The 23,725-nt window shown below is 38.1% G+C and overlaps 1 protein-coding gene across 7 annotated transcripts in view; it reads left to right on the top strand.

Moving 5' to 3' along the window:
* The window catches only part of DLG2 (discs large MAGUK scaffold protein 2), a 1,856,054-nt gene that overhangs the window by 977,172 nt on the left and 855,157 nt on the right, over nt 1–23,725 (top strand). Inside the window, exon 1 of one of the 7 annotated variants that reach the window (XM_081064696.1) lies at nt 5,318–5,527. The exons of the other annotated variants lie outside the window; for them this stretch is intronic. Coding sequence (XP_080920822.1) covers nt 5,450–5,527 — 78 coding nt within the window. The 5' untranslated portion in view covers nt 5,318–5,449. Of the gene's footprint in view, nt 1–5,317; nt 5,528–23,725 lie in introns of those variants that run through there. 7 annotated transcript variants of the gene reach the window in all.

The following is a 23,725-nucleotide window of genomic DNA, read 5'->3' as shown; positions in this document are numbered from 1 at the left end:
CAATGGGCAAAGGCTATAAATAGAAGGAAGTTTACATAGCCAGTAAACATTTGAAAAGATGCCAAGTTTCACCACTAATCAAGAAATTGCACATCAAAACTACAAGGAACTAAATGTTATGCATTATGTTTGGGAAAATGTAATAAGTATGATTATACTGTGTCATCTAGAATGTAGGTCTCCTATAAACTACTAATAATGTAAATTGGGGAGAAATTTATAATAAAAGTTCAGCTGGACACATCCTGTCAATCACATTTTGAAGTATTTACTCGAGATAAAGTGGTGTGTGCTTAAAGAGAGAGGTACGAGAATGTTTACTGAACATTATTTTGAGATGAATTTGAGGTGGGGTGGGTAGAGGGATTTTGACGATATTAGGAAGAGTTTATTTCTTTAAAATTAATCTGAACCAAATATGGCAAAATATAAACATTTATTACATCTGGGTGGTAGGTACATGGGTGAGTGTTACATAACTTTCTTACATCTCTGCGTGCCTAAGTATATCATGATTAAACATTTAAAGGAAATGACATGTGAAATATTCAAGCATCAAAGAATTAGTTTTGATTTTGAAAACAGAAAAATAAAAGTATGTTTAGCCATTATAATAAGAGCTAAAAGGACTTATATTTGTTGTCACTCAAACATTTTGTCACACTTGTCCATGACGGGTTGTCTCTTTCGGGCAGAAATATATCTTTCTGCAATTGGGTCAGTTTGTACACATTAGTTTTGATATGTACACACAAAGTTATAATGACCATTTTTTCTATCATCTATAAAACATGCAGAGAGATTTAGCTACACCTTTATCTTTTATACACAGCCACACTAATTATTGCACTTTTCCAGATGACATTTATTACTGGACTTATATAGACACTGAAAAACAGTCGTTTTCTACCCGAGCTCCCACATAATTTTCACACATCTGTTATCATGCCATTCTCCATGAAATTTTATTTCTTTATGGATCTGTGTCCCCAACTACGGAGGTCTCCTTGAGAGGAGGGATTGTATCTTATTCATTTTGGGGTTTCCAGTATTTGACATACAGTAAACAACCAGTACATATTTACGGAAAAGCATTGCTTACCTTTATTTTTTTAATTGCTTACCTTTTTAATCATACAAGTAGTAGAATTAATTTATTCTCATTGTGGAAGACTCAAATAATATACAACTGTATAGAGCAAAATGTAACTGTTTTTTATCTTAACTTTCCACTACTCTCTACTGAGGTAACTTATATCACCTTCTTGGCATTCCTGTGAATTGAAGGTAAATATTATGTTTATATTCTTTTAGTAATAAATTCTATGTACCACAGAATATATCCTATACCTGCTGTTTAATAATGGACTAATCAGATGTTCACCAAAGGGCTCTCAAATATGCATGTCAGATATGCAAACAAATCAAACAAATATTTGAATGGTTATTAGTTGTGTACATTAGCTTGTTTGTGTCTCAAATATGTATTTTCTTTGGTGTATATTAAACACCTAACCTAGATAGCTTTTCAAGTTAGCAGATATTAGTTTCTCGGATTTAATGTCTAGTCTGTTTATATAATTATCTATGATTTATTTAGGTGATTTTTAAGAGAAAATCATTCATGTGCTAGGCAGAAAAAGTAGTTCTATAATACTTAATGGCTTGATTGAAACATCGTTTTACCTTGAGAATTCAGAGGAGGCTCACACAGTGTGTGTTGAGGCATGAAACTCAAAGCTGCTTAAAAGGATTAATGTTGCATCTCAAACTCAGCTGTACTGTTAGGCTTCTGTCATCTGAGAGGTATTAAAAATAAAATTACAAAGAGAAGGTCTTTCCAGGTACTGATGACATACACATGGAAAGCATCTGAAAAACTTGTTTTCCTGACACGGCATACCTGCAAAAGGTGTCGATCTCAATCAGCAGAGCAATGGTTAGAGACTCAGGATGTATGGTAGGCAGCAGCTGTCACCCTCCGTGTAGCAGGCACACCTGCCCACAGAGAAGAGTGTTCTATCACAATGGCAATGACACCATTCCACTCACAGGACACCATCTTTCAAAAAACTTTTACAGTTGAAAATTTGTGAATATGCTTTTCTTGACTCTATTAGTTTTTTTTTTGTTTGTTTTTTTAAAGATTTTATTGGGGAAGGGGCACAGGACTTTATTGGGGAACAGTGTGTACTTCCAGGCCTTCCTTCCAAGTCAAGTCGTAGTCCCCTCAGTCTTAGTTGTGGAGGGTGCCTTTCAGCTTCAAGTTGTTGTCCTTTCAGTCCTAGCTGTGGAGGGTGCAGCTCAGCTCCAGGTCCAGCTGCCGTTTTCTAGTTGCAGGGGGCACAGCCCACCATCCCCCGCGGGAGTCAAAACCAGCAACCTTGTGGTTGAGAGGACTCATTCCAACCAACTGAGCCATCCGGGAGGCAGCTCAGCTCAAGGTGCGGTGCCAAACCCCAGCTGCAGGAGGCTGAGCCCACCATCCCCTTGCGGGACTTGAGGAGCCGAACTGGCAACCCCGTGGTGGAGAGCCCGCTCATGTGGGAATCGAACCGGCAGCCCTCGAAGCGAGGAGCATGGAGCTCTAACTGCCTGATCCACCGGGCAGGCCTATTAGTTTTTTTTAAGTCTGTGGATTTCTCTTTGTCACATTCAACAAATATATTTTGAATATCTACATTGTGGTAAGAATTTGCATAATATAAGCATGGGTTCTGACTCCAAAAATCCAACTCCACACTGCTTTTCCTACCTCCAACCATCTCTTTAAGGAACAGCAGTTATTATTATTTATTTATTTTTTTTAGTTTAAATCATAGCTGGCAGATCCAATTTATTTTCTTGAGAACTCCATCCTGTAAAAGTTTATAAAGCCTGTGGGTCAGGTGTGCGAAGAAGGTCATTAAAGTTTCAATATAAAAGCAAAACAAACCAACAAATGATCAAACATCAAAGATCTCTCCAAGCCCCAGTTTTCGGGACCTAGGAAATCTTCACTCATGAAGAAAGTGCAAAAATTATTTTATGATCTGGCAGCTCCATCAGAATAAAAATTAAAAATTCTTTGATTCCCCCTCCCTTTAATATCAGTGTTTTGAAAACTCAACATTTTTTCTCACCTCTATATTATCTTATTCCATCCTAAAATGTTAAAAACAGATTTTTTTTCACTCATTAATTTAGGAAGAATTGCTCCCCTTTTCCTTTTCATCTACAGTATTCTGTCAACTGAATAGTCTTTCAACTACATCATGGCTTGAGACAAACTTTTATTTAGAAATAATGAATACCTTTAGCACCGCAGCAATGTGAGGGTAAGTTGTAGTCCTGCTGAGTAACACTTTGCAAACTAAGTAGGAGTTACCATTTGTTTATTTGTTGGATTTCTGTGGTACTTTTCATCAAAAATGTACAGGGTGTAATGTGGAGAATTTGCACCGGCATTGTCTAAGAGTGTCTCAAGGAAATGAAAGGAAAGGAGATTTTGTAGGAAGTGAGAGCATAGAGCAGCAGAAACAGTTAATGGCGACACCAAATCCTAGGGGACAGGTAGGATATGGGCTGCCCCAAGGGTGCCTGCCACTGGTGGCTTTTCAAAACACTGAGCCATTTTACCAGAGCCTGTGCCCCTGATGAGCTCTAGAGAGTTCTGTTCAATATTTACATGGAGACCCATACCCAGAATTATAGACTCCTAGAGAAGGGGCCTTAAAAATCATCTGCCAATTCTCTTCATTTACAGATGAGACCAATCAAACTCAGTACAAGGAAGTTAGAAGCAGAGCCAGGCTTAGAACTGAGATCATTCTTTCATTTAACAAACATCCATTGCAGGCATTGTGCTACATACTGTTCTAGGCACCAAGGTTACCTGAGTGAATAAGAGGGACGTGAATTCTGACTACCGTTATCCTTTCCCAGACTGCTGCACTCTACCTCCAATTGCCTAAGAAGATATCCAATATACCGTATAAAACAGCATTCTGTTGACTGAAGACCCTACCCTTTTTAGTGGTAAAACTCAGGAGACTTATAGTGAAAGAAGGAAGTTATTTTCCAAATATGTGTAAGTCTTTGGTACATAGATACTCATAGCACACGTTTGTCAGATCAGCTGGAAAACGTTTAGTGAATCAAGTCTTGTTTGTATGTTACTGGAAGGAAGTTTTTCCAGTTAATGTTTTTTTCCCCCTCTGGTATGCTGGGTAAAGGCTTAAATGCTATCTATCACTGGATGAAACACTTATCCCTTAAAATTGTCTTCACCTTTAAAATGCCTCACAGTCTAAACCCTAATAAGATAATTGAAACTGAAATCACCTAGTGGTAGAATCAGATGTGAAAATTCTTCAAAGAAGCATGGTTTAAGAGCTGCCATAAATCATAAATTTACCTTCCCCAAAGTAATATTACAATTCGTCATTAACATTGGCTATCACTTCAAGAAAAGTCAGGTTTTGTGTAGTTTTTTTTTAAAGTAGTAGATAGCTCTATTTTAGTTTAAAGGTAGATTTAAGCTCCTCCCCATTCCCCAATCCATAGGCCAAAAACCTGTGTTCATACAACAGACCCCAGATGCTTTAGGGGTAGAACCAATGAGTTTGAAAACTAAGGAACTTAGTTCAGGTATTTGGGAATACACTTCATCCTGCTCACTTTGTCCTTTGTCCTGGGCCAGTCTCCAAAGAAAGAAAACGTTGCTCTTGCAAGCTATAGATGAGGCTGCCTAATTAGCAGAGATAAGACTTTTCTTGGACCATATGTAGTTCAGGAGGGGGCAGGGGAAGGACACTTCTGTTTCCAGCCACCCCAACAGCCAGATGTTCTCGGAGGATCAGAGCAGAATTCAAGCTCCAGGGACACCTGTTTGTGCCCCTAGGGCTAGGTTCCTTCCTGGTTGCCCTGCCTCTCCCCCGTGCCTGGAAGCTCTTGTATTGGCTGATTTACCTGCGAGGCTGTATGTAGGTCTGTCTTTAAGCTGCCACCGCCGCCAGCACGTACTGTCAAGACACAGGGAAGCCAAGCGAGAAGTGCAACTGCCCAGCCTAGAGCCAGAGGTGAGCTGCCTCCCCGACGAGTTGACTGCAGCTTCCCTTCCTCCTGACACACATGGAGTTTGGTGGTGACGGTGCCGACGAACTGCAGGCAGATACTTAGCTGACTGGTTGTGTGTGTGTGCTGGCTAGGAAGGCAGCGCCTGCCTCGCCCGGACCTCCTGCTGGCAGGATGTAAATATACCTGCAGACTGGCCAAACAGGACTGCCTTTCCGCCCCCCCCAACCCCCTCCCTCCTCCCACCCTCTCCTTCAGCTAACCAGCATGAGAGGAACCGAGAAAGCAACAGCCTGGGAGTGACAGCTCCAGCCTGATTCTGTTTGTCTCTGAGCCGTGGTGGGAAGTTGTTTGTGCAGCACCTTCACTGTGAATTCCTTCAATTGGCATCGCTATGTTTGCCTCTATTTGGTATGCCAAGAAGCTGGGTCGCAGGTTCGTGCACAATGCCAGGAAGGCGAAATCAGAAAAGGTAGGGAATAAGTGGGGATGAAGATTACCTTTCCGATTTGCCAATGCCTGCTTTGAACTGCTAGTCTGAGCACAGACGCAGCAGCCTTTATTCACTTGGGATGAGAGCGTGCCTCTCACTGGGAATGAGGTCCATTCCACGGAAAGAAGGGGTAACTCTTGGAGCCTAGCTACCTGGGAGGGGAGGATTTGGGGTTAAATAGGATCATTGCTGCTCAAAATATTTGGTGGAATCATCCATTGAGAGAGTGTCTGGACAGAGACTTAATAATCCTTTAAATGACATGTGGTGAAAGCAATCGAGCAGCTGAAATTTTTGCTTCTTCGGAGAGCTCTGTAGTAAACTTGTTGCTATACTGCATTATTTTTATGACTACGATCTTTGGTTCTGAAGGAGGCATTATAAATCCCTGAGCCTCTCTTCAGTACTTGCATCTTAGTGTGTGTCCTAGGAACACATATTCTGGACTCTCAGTAACATTGACCAGACTCCACAGGGGTGCTTAATTTTTTTTTCCTCCAAATCAACAACGCCATCATTTAAAAAGTATTTACAATGAGCAAGAATTATATTTGTAATCAGATAGTCATAGCCATTTAGAGAATGGCTTTGTGTTTCTTTTATGCAGTCTGACTAGTTGTTTCCAGAGAACCTCTATGTAGATTTACCTAATTAGTTATCTTTCTCTAAGAAATTAAAATGGCCTATAATTCCTGAGATTCATTACAGGCTTGTATCTCTAATTTGTTCTATGCTTTCAGAGCATTGACCAAACTGCTATATTTAGAAAAATCGGTATCCAATTTGATAGGTGTTGGGGAAATTTCCAAAGGTAACAAAATTTTGAGAAACGGAGATTTTCCATATTACTCTAAGGATGCAATCTTTACTCCAATCTCTTTTCTGCCTTAAATCTACTCCTAAGATTGACCCTGAGATGGCTACTCTGGCCTGTGGTTCCGTCCTCCCTCTCCACTGCAAAGGTTCCTTCACTTTAACTTGCTGTTTGTTCCCTGAGAGTGGGAATGTTGATAACATGAACAAAAATCCAGTGAGAAACCAAGACACTTGTTTGTAGAGTGAAAAGAGAAAACATCATTGGAGTTCTGGCTTGAGGGTTGCAGCCTTTTCGAATGTGTAGATCTGAGGATTGTAGAACGATTACCAACTTGTTATTTAATGGAATTTTGGTGGGAGAAGAAGAGGCAAGAGTGAAGTAGAATCAATCCCTTTCCTATTCTATGTATCAGAGGTAGAAAGACTGCAAATCTAATTACCATGTACTAGCACCATATATATTGAGCAGTGGGTTTTGTTTCTTTGCTTCTCAAGGAATTTTTATAAAGAAAGAAACTTGTAAGTAGGTCTTTTATTGGAGCAAATGTTTTGAAAAAATGTCTTCTTTCTATGAAAATTATAGGTTGTATGGATGAAAAGACTGTCAGGGACCACAAATAGCTCTGAAAGCCACTGGAAGATAATGCTTTATGCCACATTAGTATGCAAAGAAAAGTTGAATCTCCCAGTGACACTTAATTCAGGCTTGGGCCTAAGTGTGGAGAAAAGCAGCTCTATGGAATTCAGTATATAGAACCTAAAAGGATGTTGATCTAACGAAGTCACTTAGCCTTCTGCTCCTTGAGTGTGGGAAGAAGCTGGTAAGGGGCCTCTGACATCCCCCTTTCATTTCTGTGCTGGCTAATCCTTAGAACAGGCAAGAAGAAACCAAATGTGGGGTTAAGGGTTTTAAATTCTTTATTTAGCTTAGAGAGTAAAGACATCACATTAGAGCACTTAAGTATTGCTCTCTTAGTGATAAAGACTAAGGAAAAATTGTTAAACCTCATGCCCCAGCCTAGCCAGAGGAGCTAGGAGCAGTTTGGTTTGAACACCCGGTCATCATACCTAACAAGACAATAGCATCTCAGTTTTTTTCTCATGGAGTTTGTATTCACAGAGTTCCTGGAATGAGTTAAAAGGTGTGCTACCTTGAACAATGTTTGTTGAATGGAAATAGTTTATTTATTCTGTGTACCTAATTTTATCACATGCCGTATCCAAACCAACTCTTGTGAATTAATATTTTGTATAACAAGATCCTATTATTTTGTATAATAATATTTTCTATAACTGAGAAGACAGTTAACAAATGATACTGTAAGCTACATTATATGTAAAGTATTACAGTAACATCAGAGATCATATAACTGCAAATACGGGGGGGATATAAAGTGCTGCTGACTATGTGCTGTCCTGCTGTATTGTAAAATGGAGGAAGAATAACAAAATGAGATTAATATTGAGTTTCATTTAGAGAATGACTAGAACAATTAAATGTAAGAGGACTACTGATAGATTCAGGGCATGTTTTAGCTTTTGGGGTATAAACCTGTACTATAGACAGTGACTGTGATTTTGTTTCAGTCCCCTCTGTAAATTTTGGCTTCTTTTTGCAATAGGTAGCATAGTTTATTTCCTCTTAGCTCTCATAAAATAACCTGTACCCACCATAGACCATCAGTCCTATTTTAACATTCAGGTATGGTGTGGGAACTATATTCCTCAAGGCTGGGGTTAATTGAAAAGCTAATTGGGAATGTGCAAGCCTAAATGCCATCCCCAAACATGCGCTATGCCTTATTCATGGTTGCCTGGTCTACTGTTTACTTCATCTAATGCCAATAGAATTAAATAAAAGCATGGGATGTAATAATAATCACAAAAATAATATTAACAATAGTCCCTATTCACACACATTATGCATCAGTTGCTTTATGCATAGCATTTCATTTAATCTTCCAGCAATCCTGTGAAGTAGAAATTGTTTTTCTTAAGTCCCAGAGAGAATTGTAGCTAGCTAGCCCAAGGTCACAGAATTAATAGTAAATATCAGTGCTGGGATTTGCATTTGAGTTTACCATTCTAAAAATGACTCCTTGAGTCTCTAGCATTCTCTTCCATCCACCTATATTCACAGGTCTTGTCTGAATTAGGTTAACCATTTCTTCATCTTGTTCCCCTCTTCTGATATTAGAATTCCAAAGTCATGAGACTTACAGAATCAAAGTTATTGATCCTATAACTTAACCACCTTATTTTAGATTAGACTGTGCCTAAGCTATCTTGAATAGAGTTGTCTGTCCTATTAATAAAGACTTTACGCTCTTTGTCCTTTTTAGTTGGATGAGGGTAGCAAGCTATCATCTTGGCACCTACTATTTCATTTAAATAGCTAGTAATTTTCATATCATCATAACTTCAACATAGCATTTGTACTCATTGCTTCTCCTATAGAAACTGAAGATGTCTTTGATCAAATTGGACCTAAATGCTTGGCAATTATAGATGCACTCTCTTTTTAGGGCGAGTCAAAGAAATTAGGTGATTCATGTTGTCATTTTGCTAAAAAAAAGAAAAGCGAACGACTCTTTGTTATCCTTTCATTAAAAAGGCAATTTGTGCATACCACCAAGTTTTGGTAACTAGATTATTTTAGATGTGATAATATGAATCAAGATTGCGTGGATGGAATAGAAATCTTCATTCAAATAATTATTCTTTCTTTTTGATTCTGTGTACTTAATTCAAAAGTTAGTGCCTTCCTATTATAACTTTTGGTTGCATTTCATCTTAAATTGCTTAAGGTAGTTCATCTGGAGATTGTATTACTCGAAAAGGGCAGCTGAAGAAGCTTTAAGATAAATTGAAATGCAATTTCTGATGGCATAATAATATACAAGAGTATAAAAGGCTTCTCTTCCCCATCAGCATTGTTTCTTTCAGTTTTTAAATTTAATTTGTTTGTTTATTTGTTTGTTTTTCTCTTAAGTATACAGCATGAAAAGTGGATGCATGATGCATTTAGAAAAGACTGGCATCAATATCTATCATCTAATAGACACTACTGTGGATGAACTTGGCAGCGATATGTAAACTACAAGTGATGTAACTGGACCCAAATATCCTAACATTCGGCCATATTCACCTTAAATAAATCTTTAAGAACCAACACATTGGTTCTACCTTCCTGCCATCTAAACCAAATACATTAATTCAACATAAACTAAAATAAATGATAATCTAGTAATGCATTTGCTGGCAGTATAGCCAATGAGACAGAATAATGTCCTGGGTAATCTTGGCATCACATAAAGAATATCTGTCTTCAGGTGAGGACTTAGAGGGAGGGAATTAAATTAGTCCTGTGCTTTGCTATCCAGCCTAAAGCCAATCATTTGGCTCTTCTAGGTCTCAAAAAATTTTTCTCATTTGGCAAACGCAAGTAGCACCTATGCTTCAGTAGAACCCCAGCGTCCTCAGGATGTAGTCCAAATCCCTTATCATGGTCTACAAGGCCCATCAGGATGTGGCCTCTGCTTTCCTCACTGCCATCACACCTTGCCCTTCTTCCATGGACACTCTAAATCCATTCTGAACTACGTTCAAATCCCTGAGTGTTCCATGCTTTTTCTAGCTTCTAGGATTTTGCTTATCTTGTTGAGCTGACAAGCAAACCACAGGCTAGTCATACCCCTCACTAATTGCACTCCAACTTTAGAGGAGTAACATCACCATCACTAGGAGACTTTCCCTGTTCCCTACAAGCCCATCCCCGCCCCCACACACACACCAAAGAAAGGATCTTCCGTTAGCTCTCACAGCAGTTGTACATGTTGAATCATCTTTTAGTTTTCTGTATTCCTCATAAGAATGTTGATTCTCTGAAAGAAGGACTGTTGAATCCTGTGTATTAAATTCTGGGGCCTAAGAGAATACCTGGAACATGGTTGTTCCTCATACCCTATTTCATTGACTCTAGGTTGTCTTCAGTTGCAAGATGCACCATTACTTCGTGTATTACTAAGTAAAAAAAGATTGTCAATGGAACTATAACACATCATCAATTTCAAGACATATCTTGGTTTCAGAGATGTTAAAATGTAAAAAAAAAAAAGTATCTTTAGAATCAATGAAATATGGCATTGCTGAAAAAATGAATAATGAATGAGTTTATTTTGAGGATAAAATGAGTTAATATAAAGTATTTAAAGGTTATACACTTGCTATTGAATAACTTTTATTTCTCTATAAATCATATTAGTTGGCATTGGGAAATGTCGTAGATAACCTTAAAATATATCATATATTTTATCTTGTGCTAATCAGAGTCAACTGGCATTATATATCCTATTCTGGATTTAGAAAGGTAAATGAATAGAGGGCAAAATGAAATTGAAGGTTATGGAAGAAATGAGTTTAAAAAAGTAATCAACCTGGAGCCATTTACTTTGCAGAAGACAAAGCTTAAGAAGTAGCCTCTCACTATATATTTATATGTCTAAATAACAACAAAAATGGTAGTTAACTTTCATTGAATTCTATGAGCTGAAAACTGTGCTAATGAAAGTTTCTAGTGAGATTGTTAATATTTTTTATCAGTTTTTAGAGCAAAAACACACCACCAGTAGGGAGCTGGGATTGGACACTATGTCTGACTCTAGAGTTCAAGTTTTTAACCAGTAAATAATACACTGTGTGTATGTGTCTGTGTACTCACATACATACATATAGAGTGCTGCATATTATTTAATACTATATACCTTATATCATACGGTACATATGATGTGTGTTTATAATGAGCTAGATAGCGAGTTTATTTTTCCCTATAAAAGCTACATTTAAAAGGTACGTTTGAAAGCAAAACTTGAAATTTAGCTTAAAGATAAGAAGAAACATCCTGATGTCATGGATTCTTCCGCCCTCAGTGAATGATAGAATCTTCCTGTGTCTATTTCCACCTCATGGCAGATTGAAGAGTAGCCTGACTGGAGAGAGAGGGATGGGCAGATAGTCCTCTCAAGTCCCTTTCTTAGAGCCTTCTGAGTCTGAGATCTCACCGGTTGTGAGCAGCAGCATGACTCAGCACCACTGTCTGTCTAGCTGTGGTGACACAGAGGACAGGTGTTTATCCACACTGAATGCAGCCCTGGAGCTTTCCCTGGTCACTTGGCAGGTGGATCATGTAGCACAATGGACAATAGCACCTCTTCTAGGTCCCCACACTGATGTCCACCCTGGCAGAGCACAAGGCACAAACATTAGCAGGACAGGAAGAGAAACAAAGGGAAAGGACAGGATCAAAGGAATGGCTAAAATGAAGGAGGGGGAGAGCAGGTTGAAGAGGAAGATAGCAAGTCACAAAACCAATGTAAAATAGTAATGCCTATTTACTGAGTAGTTTATTCGAGCACTGTGACATGAACTTGACATGCATCTTTTCATTTAATTCTCACTACACTTCTAAGGTAATCTTACTAGCTCTCATTTTATTTAAAAAAAAAAAAAAAGCTGAGATGTATGATGTATGATGTTACAAAATTTGCCCAAGGTCAGAAGTAGTGGAGCCAGAATTCAGAGACAAGCCTGGCTGAATCCAGAGCCGGTCACCCTAACTACTCAGACCATGTGCTCTTTACACTTTTTTTGGGTTTGGTGAACCAGTGACATGGCGAAGGGATAGACCAACACAATAGCCATCTTCCCATCTAATTGTTCTTCGTCTGTGTTGTGTAATTGTGTGGCTGAAAATAAGACCTGATTTCTCATTGGGGGCCCTCCAGGAACCAGATGTCTAGATAGTCTATGTTCAGTCCAGTTTACAGAACTTTAGATGCAAGATGATTTGTTTTGTTTTATGTTCAATCTACCTTCAGAACAGTTTTCCTCTACCTGGTATCACACAGTGGTATTACATTAAGGGATGAAGATGGAAGGAGAAACTCTTCCATGACAGCGAGATTATCTCAACCATGATAAATGTTGTAAAGATAAATTTGATAATCAGATAATGTACACATCTTATTTGCATATGTATTATATTTATGGGGTTAATAGAGAAACATCTCACTTTAAATGATGCCTTGTAGTATTTGCTGATATTTTCATCTGAGGTAGTCTTATTTTTCCCAAACAAATTATTCAGTCAATTCATTAAACCATAAATTCTGTTTCATTTAACTGGGACATCGAGCACATAGTAAGTCCTAAATAAATCCGGTTGCATGATTAACTTTCATGGAGGACTCTAAGTTGCACAGGAATAAAGACTGGATTAGTGGTCAATAGGCCTGTGTGTTTACTGGCCTGTTCCGACCACCTGTAGTACTTTGGCTAAGTCTCTTAATCGCTCTGTGACTGAGTTCTTCATCTGCAATTAGATTCCTTCATTCTAACATTCTTTGATTTTAATTCTGCTTCGCTATAAGATGGCTGAGTCCTTAAGGGAAGGATTTGGTCTCATTCATTGTCGTGCTCCTGGCACCTAGCACAATGCCTAGCACTAAGAAAAACTAAGAAAATTTATGTCAAATGAATATATACCAAAGGCCTGGAATGTCTTTAAGCATTAGTAAGAAGAATAATGGAGAATCTATCTACTTTCAAAGTCAAGGTAAGAGACATACAGGGCTTTTCTTTTTTTCCTGCCTTTTTTCTCTGAAGAAAGAGGGAATATGAGGCATTTTATAGCACTGAGGTTGGAGGCTCTGGTTCTCTTCCTTTTCCACTCTCCATGCCACTAACACGGTAGTGAAATAAACAATAACTAGCAGAATACTGGAATTCTCTTCAACCACTGACAATGGTACTTGAAACTATGATGTCATCCAGCTGTTTTGTCCTATATGCCAAAACACTACAAGGCCTGTTTGAGCATGAATGTTTATTTCTTGTACCTTTTAAACATGAACATTTTAGTTAAATAGAGAATCCCCACTCCACCTCGACTAAATTACCCCCATCCCCATTGATAATATTGAAGCCCTAGCCCCCAGTGTGATCGGATGTGAAGATGTGGAGATAGAGTTTTTAGGAGACAATTTAAGGTTAAATGAGATTATAACAGTGAAGTCCTAATCGGATAGGATTGGTGGCCTGATAAGAAGAGGAAGAGAGATCACTCTCTTTCTCTCTGCTGTGCAAGGACACTTAAGAAGGTGACCATCTGCAAGCCAGGAAGAGAACTCTTGCCAGAGATCAAACCCTGCTCGAACCTTTATCTTAGACTGCTCATCCTCCAGAATTGTGAGGAAATGCATTTCTGTTGTTTAAATCACCCAGTCTATAGTATTTTGTTATGGCAGCCCTAGTGGACTAATATGTCATGGTATCTTAATGGCCATATATGGTGATGTACAATAAGGACTGATTTTCTAGTTCTGGGGTCAGTGTATCATTGCTAGAGAGAATATGTCACCAGTTTTGTGTTCTTTTGTATGTAAAGCATGCAAGTTCTAATAAATACACAGCCTCGGCAGGATCAACATCCTTTTGTGAAGGAGCGAGGAGGGGTTATTAAAACTGGTAAGATAAGAAAAGTGGGAAGAAGGAGTTGATACAGGGCTGGAAATGAGCTGTTTTTGGAAGATCACTATGCTTGTCTTCATGTTCTGTGGTCTAACCAACAGAACAAGGGGCAGTGAATGCTAACTATCCCTATCCATGCGGCAAACTTGATAAAGTAAGAAAATAACATAAAATTTGTTAAATACTATCCTTTCCTTCCGCACCTACTTGTTACTCTAGGTCACTCTGATTTACAAACAGATGTGATTTTCTTTCCATACTACTCACTCCATAGGTCCTCAGTATTGACTGTGGGAGAATGTTTCTGCTACGAGGAGGGCTTCTGACTGTGCACCAGAGTTCACAGCAAGGAGTGATGAAATGAACACTGAGGTCAGAAGTCAGTGTCCATGGCGTTCACTCCCACGGCAGTATTGTACTGTCATTTAAAGTTAGAAACTTTGGCAGTCCTCTAGCACAGGAAGTGTGAACACATATGTGTTGTGGTAGAGGAAACAGGTGTTGGAGTTAGGGGCATTGGAGGGGGTTGTTTGGTGCTTGGGGAGGTATAAGAGAAAAAGAACAAGATTTTCTTTCTCCTTCTCTGAACACCATTTGGCCCTGGACTTACTTTCCTTGAATTGTTTTCTGAGCTCCTTGCAGAGGTTTTTTTTGTCACCTTTATTGACCCCTTTCCCTCATACATTCTGTGAATCCTCTTGTTGCTGCACCCAGGAGCAACAGTATGGCAGTGAGAGAGTGAAGAATGGAGTTCAAATTTGATGCAGTATCTTACTGGTTGGGTGACCTTGAGCAAATAACTTCATCTCCCAAATTGTTAGTATTCTCATATTTAAAAAATGGTGATAATCATCCATGAGTATCTTTTAATGCAATTAAAAACTGCATGTACAGCATCTGGTCCATCGCAGAAGACTTAATTCTTCCTTCCTGCTTTCCTTCTCTTCCTTCCTTTTTCCCTTCTTTCTCCCATTCATTGCAGTACTCGGCATAGTTCAGAAAGAATGCAAAGCAACTTTCGATAACTTCTTCACTGATGATTCCTCTGACTCAACTACTCCCTTGGGCTTCAGAATGGACTTGTCCTTCCATTCTGGTTTTATAGAGTTAGGAGATGTGTAAGTTTATCTCTGCCACTGATGAGAGGAGAAAAACTTACTGAGGAGGACAAGTGAAAATTGTCAGTATGCTGACTTTGAGGGAATTCTAGGTTTTTATTTCCTTTTTAATAAATAAACCTTAGATCATCCTTATAAAAAGTTTCCCCCGTCCCCCGCCTTTCTCATACCTCTCCTCTCTCAAAACACACCGTGCATGTGTTTTTATGAACGATTCTCTGTTTTGTGAATGTCAGTAAAGGCGCATTGCTTCTCATTTGAAGTGAAGTGGTATGTGATGAATGACTCGAGGTGTTCATCTCCCAGCTGGTGAATGTATCCCATCACCCTTGTAGCTTTATTCAGGTCTTGGGGAAAAAAGGGAGAGGAGAGCTACATGCAATGTTACATTCAATTTCAGAACGGGAAAGAACCTCCCTTTATAAATGATAATAGTTACGTTAATGAATTCTTATTGAGTCCCTACTATGGGTCACAGTCACTATTCTAATATTTTTACAAGCTCTAATTCAGCTCATACTCACAATGATCCTATGGGATAAATTATATCCACATTTTTACAGGTGAGGCACAGAAAGGACAATTAATGTGCCCAGAGACACACAGTTAGCGTGTTCTAAAGCCAAGATTTGAACCCAGGCAACCTGGATCTGAGCCCACATTCTTAACCACCGTGATGCATTATTTCCCGTATCTTTCAAAATGAGCAAACTGAGTCTACAGGAAACTTGAGGTTTGGGAAGTTTCTCACTCAGCTAATCTTTTGGGATTTGAAATCAGATCTTTTGAATGCCAGTCGATCAGTTCTTAGTGGCTCCACATACATTAAGATGCATGTCCTTACATTTATTTCCCATGATCACATCTCCAGTAGTTTCAAACACTGTCCTTGCTGTCTGAAATAAACAGCAGCTGATAGGGTCTTTCGGTTTCGCCAAAAGTATTATTGGTTGTATTCGTATAATTGGATGGTGGTATTAATAACCTCTGATGACATTTTCAGTAAATAATTAATCCAAATCTATCATGACTTCTGAACCCTGCTTCTACTTTTTCTTTTCTTTTCTTTTTTTTTTTTTTTCTTTAAGGCATCCAACAGGATGGCATTTGGAAAATAATTCCACCCCAGTGGTTGCATTAATTGCTGCTTTGGCTGTTCCTGCTGTGAATTGAATGAAGCCACTTTGGATCTGTTTCTTAGAAATAACCATCTTTATTACCTCTCCTCTAAGATGAACAGTTTTGAGATTTTTAGATGCAAATATCTTCACTAATCTATTTCTATTTTCCATTTCATTCCATAAGTAATCCTTTTCATTGTTATCACCATTTTCAATGTTCTCAGATTTCATTTATGGACGGTATGGGATGTTATAGGACATTTCGCCTCTTGCTCTCTTAGCATATAACATTCTGTTAACTCCCCGAGTGTAGCATTTTGAGTATCATGTTTAATTCACATATGATCCATTATTTTATTAAAATTGTTGCTTTTTTTCCCCCTAGCATATCTCTAGAATTTGCAAGAGCTTTATGGAAATGGTGTATGTGATAGCACAAGTAAGAATTTTTTTTAGTTTCAGTCATTTCCCCAGTATTTTGAGGAAATCGGGATGAAACGTAGTATAATGAAATGGTGCTTGTTGGCAGTTATAAACTGCACTATGCCTTTTATAAAACAAACTTAAATACATTTCAGATTAATTTATGCTTTTTGTTTTCTAATTTAGTACAATTCACCTATCTGGTTGTCCTGAAGAGTTTCAAAGCTTATTTTTTCCATGTTTCCAGGTTGACTGCAGGCTGACCACAGGAAAATAAAATTCAAGTAAATGAATTACCTGTGGCCTTTTAAGCCAATTAATGATTCAAGGAACACATATTTGACCCTTGGTATTGAGCAAACAGTTACTTTTACGTAACTAAATACTATGCTGGGATGTATGAATCCCATAAATGATCAAACCATGATCCCTGTGCTGGGAAAGTTCAGGTATACTACTTTAGGGAAAAGAAAACAAAACAAAAAACAAAAAACAAAAAACAAAAAACAAAAAACCCAAATATATATATGCATATACATACAATTAGAGCATATGTAGGTGTGCTCTAGGAGTATAAACAAAACTTTCATTTCTTTTGCTTTGCCAGACCCTCTGTACTTTTTTTCTGTATCTTAGCATTCTAGACCTCTGGAATCATGCCTGATTGCAAACCACCTGGCATATCTCTCATTAACAGAGTGCCACTCTCCAAGATTAGAAGAAAACACACGTAGTATGCTCTTAGGTAGCACATGTGGATATGCATAGTGTTCTTCTAGAAAAAGAAAAATGCCTTGAGTTAAACAAACTCTTATTTTTAATACTTCTATTTATATCAAGACAGAACAGTGGAGTATTTAAGAATACAATTTCTGAATCCAGGCTTCCTAGGTTCAAATCCCAGCCCTGCCACTTGCTAACTGTGAAACTTTGAGAAAGTTACTTAAACATTCTGTGCTTCAGTATTTTCATTTATAAAGGGATAATAATAGTACCTCTTCCGTAGGGTTGTTATTTTGATGGAGAAATATTTGTTATATAACTGACATTACCTAAGTGCTTTTAACAAATACAATGGGATCATCCATTTAAAGGAATGAGATTTGGGGGTGAGTGCAGTTCTGTGGAACTACACTCTCTCAAATGAGTGCAGTTGGCCACTCTCTCAAATGAGTGGCCAATCCTTCCATCCCATACTCTGACACTGATTTTAACTCACAGTAGGACTCCTGGGACCCACTTCAGTATTATGTGCTCCACAACTTCAGCGTGGATGAGCAAGCAAAACTCTGCCTCAATACAACCCTGAGCTTTTCTGAGCAGGGCTTTTGGAAGGTGACTTTTATCTGCAGCCCTGATTTAAGCAGTTGATTTCACCATATATGCTAAGGATTGCTGCCATTGGGTTGTTGAGTCATTAATTTGAAAATTAATGTGTGTCTGCCTTGATATCTACCCAAGAGAACATCCTCTGAGGAGGTAGGGCAAGGGCCTCTAATTAGTATAATGAACTTCTGTCTTCCCAAAACACCAGGTCTGCCTTTGGAAAGGAATCAATAGCTATCATCAGTGTTATAGATACTTTCAAGTGTTTCTGTGCTCTTAGGGACTGTGCATGGATATGGAAACATTCAATAGCAGAAGATGGCTTACTTTTGCATTTCAGTTAACATTCTGCATTCCAGCTTGCTTATTGCCTCTTTTTCACTATCATACCTATTTAAATGTGTACATTCTCGTCATTGGTTGAGCAAATAGTATGCCTTTATGAAATATAATGATTTTCTTTTCAATTTTTATTACTTTCAGGTGTACAAAAACAACATAGTGATTAAACATTTATATACCTCACAAAGTGATCACCCCAATAAGTGTACGTATTACCTAATATTTTCTTTAAAGAAACCAGACATTATCCTTGAGTTTGTGGCAAAAAAAAATCTCAACAATCATCAATTTATTCATTTGATAGATGCCTTACAATGCTAAGAAGCTGGGATGTGATGGAGAACGTGGCCTATTCAGCACTCAAGAATTACGCTGTGCAGCGAATAAGGAAAACAATAATCAAACTTGAATATAGTCTGTTTTTATTGTAATTAAATATGCATTAACATAAAATTTACCATTTTAACCACTGTCAGGTTTACAGTCTGTGGCATTAGGCACACTTACAATGTTGTGCGCCACTGTCTATTTCTAGAACTTTTCATCATCCCAAACAGAAACTCTGTACCCATAGGAATATAGTCTTAATGTAAAAACTTTCAGACTTCCACATTTGACCTGCTCAGTAAAATCTACTGATTAATTTACATTAGTTCCAATCTCCCTCTCAAAGCTGGTAATGCAATTTAATTTTAGCTAAGTACCTTTAGCTTTGCTAAGATTAGTAATTAAATATTTAGTTGTATAGTAAATTAGCTATGCCATGTGATCGCTGGAAAGTGGGTACTCCGTTTACTGCACCATAAATGTTTTACAAGGTATTGTAATGTAACTAGTAAATTAATAATGACAATTTAGGTTTCAGCTAATTAAACTCTTCCTTAGCGTTTATTAATTTGAGGGTCTGATGTAAAACGACTTTGACAGTGATGATAACTGTTACGATGGTTTAGCTATACCAACCAAGGCTAAAATTGTGAAAATATAATGTGTGTTACCAGTTGTAAAGAGAAAAAGTCAGTTCGCAACTGTTTTCCTGATGCATTTAGATTGGTAAATCTAAAATATGCATTAAGGAGAGAAACCTTGTGGTCAACTTTATACTCTTATTCAGTCAAGACATTTTTAATGAGAAGTGCCACAATTGTGATGGCAAACAGTTAATCCAATAAATTTTAAAGAGCATCATGTGGCCAGACTGAGGTAGGCTATTGAAACAGCATAATTAAATCCAAAGAACCCAGTTCACAATCATGTATTATTATGGCTAGAAGCTATTATACTAATATCAAATAATACTAATAGCTGATTATTATGAATAATAGATATAACAGAGCCGTTTTGCAGATGAAGAAATTGAGGCCCAGAAATATTTGGTTTTATACTCATATATATAATATTTAACTTCATAAAGTTAGCTCAATCATAACCTAGATCTTTATTTCATATAATGAAAGTTACATGCCAGCAAAAAAACTATGGCTGTGTATAGTCACTCAATCTTAAGTTTATTTGGTAAAACACTGTTGTTTGGTTGAGGAAGCATCAGCTTTCGAGTCCAAAAGACCTACAGTTGAATCATCTTTGCCTTTATCAGCTGGCAAAGTTATTTAATTTCTCTGAGGCTCAGTTTTTACATCTATAAAATAGGGATAGAGTGATAAATCACTAGCCTAGCAGGGCTGTAGACAGTAGACAGTAAGCGTTCAAAAGTCAATTTATTTATTCACTCAAAGAAAGAGTAATTGGAATCCCTAATATATGCCCATTATATTATCAGTTAAGGATATCAGAATAAAACAGACATAATCTGCCCAAGTATCCTCCCAACATCTCTGAAGACTTCAGGCTAGTGAGGGAAAGAGCTACCTAAGTAGGCTACCATGTAGCATAACAATTCAAATTTATCCATCAAAGTTGTGCGATAATAGAAGTTCTGTAGACTCAACTCGATTTAGAGGCATGAAGGGAAAAGTGGAGAGGAAGGGATGGGCCAGAGAAGGCCTCAGAGAGGAGTGATGATGGAGAAGAATCTAGCAAGATGAGAAGGAGTTTGCCAACAGACCAGGGAGTGTGGTCATTCTGAGCAGAGAAAACAGCCTGCTCAAAGCACAAATTGCGCAGGAAGCATGGCCTTTACATGGAACAGCAGCAGGTTCATCATGGCCTGAGCATAGAGTGCACACAGGGGAGTGCGAAGGAGTGACTTTGGTAAGGTCGGATGGGGCCAGATGGTGAAAGGCTTGGTTTGCCATCTAAGAAGTTTGAACTTTATTTGATGAGGGGTGGAGTACAAATATCACTGAAGGATTTTAAGGAGGCAGGAAGGGAGAGAGAGAGAGAGGGAGGGAAGGAGTTGGACATGATCAGATTCAGGTTTTAGGAAAACTGGTCTGGTGGCAGAATGAAGAATACTTGTATATTACAGATGAGCAAGTGTAGAGGCAAGGAGATGGACACTTCAGGACTTTTCCAGTATTCTCAAACTTTTGTGTTCATCAAAATCACCTGGAGGTCTTGTTGCAAAACACTGCTGAACTCTACCCTCAGAGATTTGGATTCAGAGGGTCTGGAATGAGGAACATGGGTTTGCATTCTTAACAAGTTTCTAAGTTATAGAAACAACTGCTCCTGGACCCATCACGACCATTGAAATGATAAGGGGGCTAACCAGGGCCTCTACGGAGGTTGTAAATGAAATTCCATTGTAAGAATCTCATTGATGAGAAGCACCCTTATGATACATTTTTGCTCACTGAGATTTTGCTTGGATAGTATACTGTGCCTGATGCATTTGATAATGCTGGAGGGTATTCGATGAAATAAAGTGCACCAGCTGTTTCCTGCCGAATCAGTGTGGGCCTAAGTGACCTGTGGCCCTCAATGAATGTTAAGGCGGAAGAAAGGGCCCTGGGAATTTTCTTATTTAAATTTCTTTGGTGTGGTTGTTATTAAAGAAAGTCAGTTCACATTGGAGAGAGAAAAGAGATTTGCCCCCCAGTCACAGGGCTGGTATTCTAAGGAGACTGGTTTCTGATGTAGCAACAGAAGAATCTTGCATTTTGATCTGTCCATCGGGAAACAAATCTATCTGCCTTGTATGTAGTTGTTTCACCATTTCAATTTTTTTTTTTTTTTTTTTAAAGTAAGCACAGACTTGACGAAGAAGGTTTACGTGGTCATTTTCTTTTAGTTGGACAATATTTTTCTCCTGTTTTTGTTTGCTTGGTCTATGTGTTAGTTTTTAAGCTGAACATGATCTCTCTAATTACCTTTCATTGTAACCCAGGTTTCTTTTTCTTGTACTCCCATTGTTGTTCTAGTGAAATGGGCTTCATCTGCTGACTATAGGAAAAAGGTTTTAATTGACATAATTAACTCTAGGGTGGTTACCTCGGATTTAAAAGGGGCAGTTGATTCTTCCAGAATGTAAGGGTATTGCCTGAGAAAGCCAAGCATGCTGTGTATAATAATGAAGGTGGTTTGGGAAGAATTTTTGTATTCTTAATTAGGGACGAGATGAGGTAGCCTTCTGTCGGCAGGAGGCTCAGGACACAGGCCTGTAATTGTAATGAGGATAATGGGATTACCTCACATTTGAAACATGGCTTCTACTGAAGGGGGCACAGAGCCTTCCCTACAACCTGAGCTCCTGTGAGGTGGCGGGTGTTGTAATGGGATGTTTTGAAGAAAGAAATGATTATGTAATTTGGAGAATTTTTTTTCTTCCTCTTTTTTTCTGTGTATGTGAGTGTGTGTGTGTGTGTGTGTGTCCATGGAGCAAAAGAAGAGTATAAAAAAATTTGCATCTCTCAAATATTGTGCTCTTCTAATGGAAGGACTTTTGAGGGTTGTCTTGTATACAAAACATTCTGTTCAGGTTACTCTAAATTATGCCCGGAATAAATATATTGTACTTCTGTAAGCACTTGGTGTGATTGCTTAATATTGCAGCTCATAAATATTTACTACAATAAAATATTATTACATTAGTCAGTATAAATTTCTCCCAGGTATAAGGATAGATATTGAACAGATATTATTAAATGCAATGAGTGTTTTCAAAGCATAGATAGAGCTTTGAATGCATTTTAATTTCAAAGTAAGAGCAGATTTGAGTTAATTAAACACGTGGGACCTTATATGAGCCACCAAATTAAGTAATAAATCTCTCTCTTTCTCTTTCTGTCTCTCTATCTCTCCCTGCCTCTGTCTCCCAGCCCCTTCCTCTTTTCTTTTTCTTTTTTTTTCCTTTGTCATCCATTCACAAACCCTTGAGTATGTGTTTACCAAGTAATGTATACGGCACTGTTAGTGTACAGGACTCGTAGAACTCTATATAACGTTTGCCTTTAAGGAGCCTACATTTCAATGTAAAAGGCAAGCCAGTCACTATTTAATCACAAAGTAGTTTGTATCTCCAAGCAAAAGCCAAGAATTTTGGATAAACCAAAGAAAGAGTCCAGCCCAGATATAGAAAACACTCCATGGAGTTGTCAGAACATGAACTAGTCAGAAAGAATATGGATTTTGGATAGGCAGAGGATGGAAGGACACCATTCCACAGTGAGAAAGCGGGGGAAGGAACAGATCAAGAGCATTTTAGGGAAACTGGGTGTAGTTATTCTGGCTGCTGAGTGGGATAGAAGGAGAGAGTGCTAAGAGTTACATCTGGAAAGGAATGGTTGAGCCAGGTTGAGGAAAGCCTTTCATATTCGGTAAGGACCTAGAATCTAATTCCATAAATACAAAGTAGACATGGTATAACTGATCCAAAAACCATTTGAACAAGACAGTGTGGTTTGACAATGGTTAAAAGCACAGGCTCCGCCCAGGTTTCAAACTCAGGCTTTTGTTTCTTGTTTAAGTTTGAGGAAGGTATTTAATGTGCTATGCCGCAGTTCTCTCATCTCTAAAAATAATGACACCTTCTTCATGCTATTTTGTAAGGACTGAATCAAATGGTGTATGTAAAGCTCTTAATATAGTGTCCAGCTATGACTCTGAACCAGTATCATTGCACTTTTTTTTCTCCTTTCTTTTGTCACTGATGTGAAAAGAATTTTAAGCCCCTCTGCATTCATGGAACTAGATTAGAAAATAAGAGATAATTTATTCAGGCTCTTTTGAAACTTACTATGTGTTGGGCCTTATGAAAAACACTGGTTACACAAACATGACTAAGAGCCCGACATGTAAATAAGTAGTTGTGCCACCATAGGGTCATGCTATAACACAAAGTCTTTATAACCTGCTTTGGGGGCATGAACCCATCAAGATACTCTAAGAACTTATAGTCAAAGAATACATTCACATTGTATTATGATACATTTATAAGAAACATGGACATAGAGTTTGGCCCTTAACGCATTAATGGATAGTAATGAATTTATATTGTATATAAACCAAGGGTATAAACCAGGGTTGAGGAAATATCCTAAGTGTGTAAGTGAAGTGAGGGTTAGGAACATAGGAAGTCCATCTCTAGATGTTATAGGATTAAA

Source organism: Rhinolophus hipposideros (genome assembly GCF_964194185.1).
Source record: "Rhinolophus hipposideros genome assembly, chromosome: 10".
NCBI lineage: Eukaryota > Metazoa > Chordata > Mammalia > Chiroptera > Rhinolophidae > Rhinolophus > Rhinolophus hipposideros.
The sequence above is the reverse complement of the archived record's forward strand: the minus strand, read 5'-3'. Positions and strand labels throughout refer to the sequence as shown.